The sequence below is a fragment of the Chiroxiphia lanceolata genome, chromosome 11, assembly GCF_009829145.1.
Source record: "Chiroxiphia lanceolata isolate bChiLan1 chromosome 11, bChiLan1.pri, whole genome shotgun sequence".
NCBI lineage: Eukaryota > Metazoa > Chordata > Aves > Passeriformes > Pipridae > Chiroxiphia > Chiroxiphia lanceolata.
In genome coordinates, this window is record NC_045647.1 from 21,374,313 (window position 1) to 21,383,601 (window position 9,289).

The 9,289-nt window shown below is 44.0% G+C and overlaps 1 protein-coding gene and 1 long non-coding RNA gene across 8 annotated transcripts in view; one reads left to right on the forward strand and one right to left on the reverse strand.

Moving 5' to 3' along the window:
* RAF1 (Raf-1 proto-oncogene, serine/threonine kinase) overlaps positions 1-7,504 on the forward strand; it is a 64,637-nt gene extending 57,133 nt beyond the window's left edge. For all 7 annotated transcript variants that reach the window (XM_032698717.1, XM_032698714.1, XM_032698715.1 and 4 more), the window contains 5 exons: positions 1,126-1,172; positions 2,606-2,724; positions 3,816-3,947; positions 5,390-5,524; positions 6,462-7,504. In XM_032698717.1, coding sequence (XP_032554608.1) covers positions 1,126-1,172; positions 2,606-2,724; positions 3,816-3,947; positions 5,390-5,524; positions 6,462-6,602 — 574 coding nt within the window. In that variant the 3' untranslated portion in view covers positions 6,603-7,504. The remainder of the gene's footprint in view (positions 1-1,125; positions 1,173-2,605; positions 2,725-3,815; positions 3,948-5,389; positions 5,525-6,461) is intronic.
* On the reverse strand, positions 4,934-6,671 carry LOC116792089. Its single transcript, XR_004358996.1, has 2 exons — positions 6,401-6,671; positions 4,934-5,688 (listed from the first exon to the last, which is right to left on the reverse strand). It is a non-coding gene; the product is annotated as an uncharacterized LOC116792089 (long non-coding RNA).
* Positions 7,505-9,289: the final 1,785 nt, after the last annotated feature.

Genomic DNA, 9,289 nt, shown 5'->3' on the forward strand with positions numbered 1-9,289 from the left:
GTCGTTTGTCCCTGGGGATTCTTCATATCACAGGGTCAGGGAATGGGTTGGGTGGGAAGAGACCTTAAAGCCCATCTCATTCCACCCCCTGCCATGGGCAGGGACACCTTCCACCAACCCAGGTTGCTCCAAGTTCATCCAGCCTGGCCTTGGACACTTCCAGGGATGGGGCAGCCACAACTTCTCTGGGCAACCTGTGCCAGGGCCTCCCCACCCTCACAGGGAAGAATTCCTTTCTAATATCCCTATCCCTGCCCTCTGGCAGTTAGAAGCCATTCCCCCTTGTCGTGTCACTGTCTGCCCATAAAAATCCCCCTTCCTCCTTTTTATAAGCTCCCTTCAGGTCCTGGAAGGACCCGTGAGGTCTTCCTGGAGTCTTCTCTTCTCCAGGCTGAACAAACCCAGCTCAGTTCATGTCACTTATCAGTCACCTCTTCTGTATTTTATCTATTATAGCTTGAGGTTGTTATAACACACTAAATAAGATCCTGTTCTAAATATACAATTAAGGGTATTTTTTCTTCCCCCTCTTACTGTAACACTGCAGTGTTTGACAACCACTAATTTATTCTGCTGGTAGTTCTGTGGGATGAGGGAGTGGCTGTTCCTACTCTACAGCTCCAGGACTCACTGAGATACATCCTACAGATGTCTGAGTTTACTGAGGCCCCACCTCACTGCTACTGAGACCCCACCTCACTGCTCTGCCAGCACTTGTTCTGATGCTGGGAGCACACAAGGTGCTGTCAGTGCTCATCCATTTTGTGCATCAGGACCCAGGTTTCCAGTCAGACCCTCAGCAAACTGGGGACATGTAAATGGAGAGGGTTTGTGAACAGTGCCTTTAGCACAGGGGACAGATTTCCTGCACAGGAGGCCAACCCCAGTTCTGCAGGGTGAGTGTAAGTGATGCCATCCCTGTGCCCGAGGTGCTGTCCTGCATTCAGCTCATTGTTTAGAGTCTCCTCCTGGTGACCAAAAGTGCCCTCATCCTGTCCCTGGACTCAGACCAGAGGGGTGAGCAGTGGTTGAGTGTGCCATGAACTGCCCTGGGGGCTGGAGGTCAGTGGAAAGGCTGTTTGGGAGCAGCTTTGGGAATGACACTGCTCTGCTTTTCCTTCACAGCTATTTACATGCAAAGAACATCATCCACAGAGACATGAAATCCAATAGTATCCTTTCTTAATGGTCCTGCCTTCGGTGGGAGGGTGATTTATTGGTAATGGAGCTTCTGGGGGGGGGGTTGAAATAGCTGTGTCATAATATATATAAAAAATAATGAGCAATTCCTACCGATGAGCAAGAAGCTGCTTTTTAGGGAGGACTTCCATAGGACACATGTGCTTGCTTTTCATACTCTTGGGGTAAAGATGTGCAACAGTTGGGCTCCCAAAGTGTCTTGTTTTAGTTAAATGGTGTTTGTGCAATTGTCTGGTACCCTGGGACAGGCTGCATCTTCCCTTGATGGGAGCAGTGCCTGCTGATCTGTGTGTGCACATGTGGGGCTTGGGACTGTTTCTCATGTATTTTAATATATTTAGAACACCTCATATGACTGCCAGAAATGAAGCCAAAAATCTTACTTTAAACTCAAGAAAAGGCAGCCTTTTACCACTACATTTTGTGCAAAAATACAGATTTAGTAATGCATGTGGAGTAAAAATGTTGTGAACTGATGTCTTTTGCCTTTGAAAGTGCCTGCTTTTGGAGTTGCCAGGAACAGCAGGAATTGTGGCTTCCTTCCATAAAATCTGAACAGGATGTTTTGAAAATGTCATCATAAAAAAAATATGCCAAATTCAGTAGTTCCATAATGGGGATTCCCATTTTCAGTTAAACTAGAAATAGAATCATGTCAGTGTATAGGAAGTCAGGAGTTTGTGATTCCTGATAATGATTTTTGTGAAATAAATCAGCTCTGCTTCTGACGTGGAAATTAGAGTCAGTCATGTTTATATTTCTGAGTCATCTCTTTGAACTTAAAACATTCCTAAGTGAAATTGTTAAATGATATTTTAAAATAACCCCAGCAAAGAAAGTGTTGGCTATCAATCATAACAGGCAAATCTGTTAAGGAGATAATTACAAGTAGTACAGAATATTTCCAGTTAAAATAGTTACACTATGTTTAAATCTCAGGAGATCTGCCAGAGAACTTTATGTAAATAGATTTATTTTATATTTACTTCTACTTGTAGGTTTGTTTGGTTTTTTGTTTGTTTGTTTTAGGGGTTTTTCTTTGAGTTGTGAGACCTCTGTGCTGTTTCCCTTTGTGTCTTGTGACACCAGTTCAGTATTTAGGTACCTGCAGGTATTGATGGTAATTAGCATTGTTGATTTCTGTCCTAACTCACCATAAAGATAGATGTACAAATAATGCTGAAACATCTGGTCTGGTTTAGTCTTAAATGTTAACTTTGTAAATATGGATGCCATAAACTGCTTTTCCCGTGTTGAAGATAGAGCTTGCAGCAGGTTTAAATAAAACAATCAGCAATATTCTTGGATAGAGCTCGTGTTTGTGATCAGCAGACACTTCGTAGCCACGTCAGAAAATCCAGAGTGGTTTCCTCAGTTTTGCGGAGTTTCTTTAACAAGTCTTTAGATATATTTCTGCACGAAGGCCTCACAGTGAAGATTGGAGACTTCGGGCTGGCCACGGTGAAGTCGCGCTGGAGCGGATCCCAGCAGGTGGAGCAGCCCACGGGCTCCATCCTGTGGATGGTGAGCCAGCCCTGCCCTGCTCCAACCCTGCCTTTGGGCCTCTTGTGTTCTGGCAGCTGGACGCTGTTTGACCCTTAAACCTCAATGAACGTGCTCTGAGTACTGTGGAGACTCTCCTTACAGTTGTAGGTTGAGTTAAGATTGAAGCACGGAGTGCTGGAGTGTTCACTGTGCAAAGGGACACCAGGCACCTGAGGCTTCTCCTCTGGAGTATTGGAGTTTTTAAATACTTAGGGCTGTCAGTGTGCCAGGAAGTGTCCTTTAAAAACATCAGGATGCTTGGCCAGGATTGGTTTGTGCTTTGTAAAATACACACAACACCTGAAACCAAGTTACAAGAGCAGAAATGTTTTTTTTTCTTTTAGAAACTTATTACAAAAAGCCAAATTTTTTTACAGCTTTCAGTAAAAGGATTTAAAACTAACCCAGTGGATACCTGAAACAGGCCTTGGGGAAAAAACCCTGCATAATTGTTCTTTGCGGGTTTTTTTCCCATTTTAATCATTTGTAGCCCATCTTTGCTGAGCTGTCGTCACATAGAAGGGGAGGTTGTTTCCATTTCCTTGCAGGTTGCTCTGATCCCTTACTGGGGTTTTGTTGTGCTGTTGTACTTCAGTGCTTTGCTCAGTAATTCTGGGGGACTTCATTAGGGGAAAAAAGTCTCAGTCAATGGGAAAGTTATTTGGATTGTTTCTCTCTGGTTTTGTTCAGTCATTCAAAGTTGTTTCCTTTAAGCTCTTCAGCTTCATAATTGTGCTTTGTTTTGCAAAGGTGCTGCAGTGCTCCTGCAGCTCTTCCCTGCTCTTCAATCTGGGCTGTTTCCTACTTGGCTTTCATGAAAATGTTTTGATACGGATGTTATAAAATACCAAGTCTGTATTGGAATTGTGTGTTTTCCCCCTTTAACATGGATACCTATTTAAGAACTGATGGATAAAGTCTCAGGCTCAGCTCTGTGTGAGCCCCAGGAGTCAGTGACCATTGCCAACCCCAGCACTGACCTTTTGATGGCACAGTGCCTGCTCAGCCAGAGCCTTGCTTGTGTGCCCTCAGTGTTTAACCCTCTCCTGCTGTGTTTGTTCCCTGCCCAGGCCCCCGAGGTGATCCGGATGCAGGACAGCAACCCCTTCAGCTTCCAGTCAGATGTCTACTCCTATGGAATAGTGTTATATGAGCTGATGACAGGAGAGCTGCCCTATTCCCACATAAACAACCGAGATCAGGTGAGGAACACTCTGGGACCAGCATTTGATTTCTGGGTATTGCACATTTCGCAGGATAAACACAAATGCAAAACAATTGAAATGTTATTTATAACCTGCTTTGTTTCAGCAGCAAATCTGTGTTACTGAATGTTTATTCAGTATTGACAGGGACAGTTACTCAACGGAAAAAAATTGTTTTTTATAAACATTGTAAGTGCCCTGTGAATTTATTCACAGGTTAAAGCTTTAGGTACCTCAGTAAAATCTTGGTTTATACATTTGCAGTTATGTGAACTTTCCCTTTTGATGTTAAAAATGTTATTCTTGTGTCAGGTTGGATTCTGTGCTTTTTACTAAGGCAAAAAAATAGTGCCTACTGTCAGACCTTTGAATATGGAACGTTGGTGTGATTTAGTCTTTCCTGAGCTGTAGTCGCCCAACCAATAATGGTAAAGAAGCACATTGAGGCCAGAACCCCCAACTGTTCTCTTCCTATGAACACTTCTCCTGGCTTAGCCGGTGTAGAGCCAACGCTGCAGGGCAGGAACTGTGGGATCTTTAGGAACTGTTTTTGATGATCCTCAGTTGTGGTTTGTGGTTTTGGTTGCTTTTTATAAAATTAAGATCTTATAATGAGAAGTGTGTGTGTATGGAGATTACGGGGGCAAACAACTAGATTTTAGCCTCTATTAGTGACTCTTATAATCTGTAATAATTCACAGTCAGTGTTGTAAGTAGAAGAGGCCACTTCTGTTAAGCTAAGGAAGTTGTTTCTTATTTTAAGGTTCTCTACAATCTGGGCCATTGGAATATGCTTTAATTCATAATATTGAAATTATATGCAAGTTTCAATAACCATCACTGTTACAAAACATGCAGCAGCTGACCCTCACATAAGTTTTCAGGAGGAACAGAATATTCCCAGGAGAAGAACACAAAGACATTATTTAGGATGAAAATCCTAAACAATGACCATATTAACCTGGATTAAAACAGAATAAATATTTTCCAACACTAATAACATCTTTTATTGTTTGTCTCAAAACAGTCCATTTCCTTTTTTGCTGCATTAGTTGTGATTAGTTCTGATGATCTCTTGCAACTGGCAGCTCCTTTTACAACATGACTTCAGGGTTGGACTTGATGATCTTGGAGGTCTTTTCGGACCTGAATGGATTCAGAGATCCCTGAACATCAAGTTGTCACTGTAGACTCAGCAGAAGGAGCTCCCATGTCCATGTCATGGAGCATCAACAGCTCCTTCTCCTGCTGAGCCTTCCAAAGCACAGCATTCCCGGTGCAGTCCCATCCTACCCTGCACACAGTGGGACCATCAGCCTGGTTAACTCACTGGGACAATCTGCAGGGCTCTGGGCTGTCCTTTGGTACTCAGATTTAATCACCACGAGTGAAACCACTTCCCTGACTTTGGTTTGTGCTGCTTCCTTGTTGTTCTGCAGATCATTTTCATGGTTGGCCGAGGTTATGCTTCCCCAGACCTCAGTAAACTGTACAAGAACTGCCCCAAAGCAATGAAGAGGCTTGTAGCAGATTGCTTGAAGAAGGTTAGGGAAGAACGACCTCTGTTTCCACAGGTAAGTGTGTTTTGTGCACAGGAGTTTCAGGGTATTGTATAAATAGCCATTAGCACACAAAAGAATCTGCTCAGGTGAAAGGTTTGGGTTACATGAAGTGCAGCCTGGTTCCTATTTTTGCCTTTGTTCATAACCCAGCTCCTTTGGCAGTTGGTATTTCGGTTCTGCAAAGGTCATGAAAAATCATGACTCATGAAGCTGAGGCTGTGCCAGGTGACCCTGGAGCAGTTTAACAGCTGACCCACTTTAGAGAGAAGCAAAAACCCACCCTAACACAATTAAAATCAAATCTGTTTCTCTGTATACATTTTATTTTAGTGTAGGTTTGAGGGAAATGAGAGACAACTCCTCCTTTCCTTCCCCACAACTAAAAACAAGCAAACAAAATCCACTGGGGGATGGAAATTCATGTAGCAATTTTTGGTATTTTTACAAGGGATACTTTACCTTTTTCTGTCACTATGAGGATGGGGAAGGTGCTTTCTTATTAAATAGCTGGAATTAAATATCAGCAGATTTTGGAAAAAGAACTTCTTGCTGTTTTAAACAGCTTGTTGTTTAAAAAGTTCTTTCCAACAGTTCCTTGCAAACAGACTGTCAGGCAGAAAATGCAGTTCTTTCCCTCTTGCTCTGCTGGGATTGCACAGATGCTTGTGAATTGACTGAGAACTAATGGAAAACCCCTTCCCACCCTCTGACCCTCCCTGAGGCTCCTCAGAGCACAGCCTGGCTGGTAGAGGTGGGTTATTGCAGCTGCACTGTTGTGTTCAGTGCCCGCAGAGCACATTGGCTGCTCTGCAAGATAAGCTTGAAGCCAGAACTGAATGGAGTTGGGAAGGAACTGAATGAAGGGATGAATGAAGGTTTAAGACTGACCTAGGCAGAGCTGCCTCTCTGACCTAGGCAGAGCAGCCCCTAACTGGGTGTGTTCCCCCAGATCCTGTCGTCCATCGAGCTGCTGCAACACTCCCTGCCCAAGATCAACCGCAGCGCGTCGGAGCCCTCGCTGCACCGCGCGGCGCACACGGAGGACATCAACGCCTGCACCCTCACCTCCTCCAAGCTGCCCGTCTTCTAGCCCTGCCTCTGCCCCGCTTGGGGACAGGCACACAGGGACACTTGTGCTCTCCGTGCCTCGTGCCCAGACCAGTGCCAGAGGGATCCCCGGTCCCCTCGTCCCAGCAAGCTGCTAAGGATCCGTGCTCAGCCCTCCCGGCCTGCCCTGCCGTGCCCTGGGCAGGGACAGACTGCAGATCAAGAGATCTATTACTATTTTTTTAATAGATGCACTTGAGCCTTACTTTGCCCATGCCCGGAAGCGGATGATGTTCCTTTGGCAGTGGTTCGGGACGGGCCGGATCTGTGCTGAGGGGGTGTTTTCCACAGCCAGGGTGGCTCTGAGGACAAGGTCATGGTGCTCTGATTGCCCCATGCCATGTGCCACCTCGAGGTGGGGGAGCTGTGCCTGCAATGGGTCTGCAAACAAGACTGAGGGAAGAGGAAATAACTCTGGAAATCAGCTCCTGCCCGAAGAGCTTCATCAAGCCAATGAAATAAGTTAAAATGCTAATTCAACACGAAATAGTTTTGCAATAGTTTTGCACATAGAAGAAAAACTCTTGCAAAAGAATGGAATCTGTTCTGAATTGTCCTGCTCAGAGAAGGAAGCAGCCAGTCATGGTCATCCTGAGAAGCCTCACAGCTGACTTTGGTACTAAGGACTGTTCCCTGCAGCCCAGGAGGTGGTGGAGAGTGTGGAAGCACAGCCTTGAGGCTGGCAAAGGCTGAGGGACGTTATTCGTCTGCATCCCATCGGAAGCTGTCGTGCAAGAGATGCACTATCAAGAGGAAACTGAGCATATACAGTTTTTCTTGCTGATTTGGGGGTTAATTTTGTTTTTATTGCTCATGAGAAAATGCATTTATTGTAAGCCGAGGTTCCTCTGATTATCTTATTTTAATAAAATAAATTAAATTTTAGGTGTATGATTCCATGTCATCATTTAATGCACTACTCCATAGTTCTGACTGCTACATCTAGGCTTGGAAAACTCAGAAAATGACATTCTGAGTTTTAAGAGAGTTACTATGACAGGTAATGCAAGTAAAAACACACTTGATACAACAACCTCTCTTTCCCATCACTCCCATGACAAGACAATTCTTTACTGTAATAATCCTTTAGCAGCATCTACTCAAACCCACACTGATGCCTCTCAAGCTGTTTCACTGCACCAGTTTTGCTCTGTTTTCTCTTGTTTCTGTAGGGGGAAGCGAGGGTTTTGTCTTGGCTGAACTCCCTGGATGACAGAAATAGGTGCTTTAATCTAAAAATCGGGGTTTTTTTTAAATAGCACTCTGTTTAAATATGTTTATTAGGACAAGGATGGAAACCCAGATGGTTGGAATGGAAGTTTGGGATTTTGCCTTTCTCTGTGTGCACAGGGGAGTGGGGGCCCTGTCTGAGTAGAAGCAGTGAGTGGTGACTTGGGGGCTGTCACCTCCACCCCAGATGGTGTCAGTGGGGACAGCTGCTGTGTCCAGCTCTTCTCTGGAATGACCAGACAGACACTGCAGGTTCTTGTGTGCAGCAGCAAAACCCCACAAAGTGCTTCTGAAAGAGGGACTTGAGCCAGACACAGACTTAGAAATAATATCTACACTGTCTGTACTTAGAACATTCCATAATGTAACAAGAAAGGTGGAATATTGATCCTTAGAGTGACAATAAACTTTGCTTGCTAAAAGGTAAACTGAGACTTGAGGGAAACTGCTCCAAATGGTTCTGCATGGGTTTTAATAATACTCTTGGTATTTTAACTGCAACTCTCTCTAATGTAACTTATCGGTAATTTTAACTTCATTATCATAAGCTTAAAGAGGGGGAAGAAAAAACCCACCAGAAATGCTTGAGCTGCTTTTTACTTTAGCTCTAATTTCCCAAAAGAAACCATTAACTCTTGATTTTTAAAACAGATTCTGTGACTCTTAAAACATTTAAATATATTTGATAAATAGGCTTATTTTAAGTAGCACTTGATGTCCACTTAAATGAAAGCTCCTAATTTAGAAACTCAGACCTTTTAAATCTTACTACTCTTTAATTTAAACTTCTGTCTGTGTTGTTCCCGGGTAGCTTTGGAAGACAAGTTGCCTTCTTAATTTCAAATCACTGCTCTTGGGGCAAAGTCAATCAAGAATGTCTTGTTTAAGGTAAAGAACATCCTTTCCATTGACTTTTTGGATGTATTTTATTTCTTTGTGGAAAAAATATGTACAGGAGCACCTAGAAACAAATTTCAGTGGGAGGGTAAGGGCTGTTGTGAGTATTTTGAAGTAGAAAGCGTTTTTGGGCAGGTGCTCTTGAACGTTCATCTTAGTGTATGACATCTCAGTGATGATTTTCCTTCATCTTTGTAATTAGTGATGACCAGTTGTACTAACAGGACTTGAGTGAGACCTTTGCTGTGCCTCCATGGGCCAGCTTTGTAAAGCAGCTGAGAATTGGTGTTTGTTACAGACACAAGGCAAGGCCTGATTCTGCTAGAAATTAGCTCCAGGGGGAAATATTTCTGGGCAAGTTCCATTTCCCAGGTCAGAACAGAGAGCAGACCTGGCGTGTTCAGTCTGGGGAAGTGCTGGGCAGCAACAGGTGCTGGGCTGCCATCCAGGGCTTTCTCAGCTCCACTTCTGACCCAGAAAAGCCAACCAGCAGTGGATAATCCTGGGGTCACTAACTGGGTACCACTGGCAGGTGTTTGAATC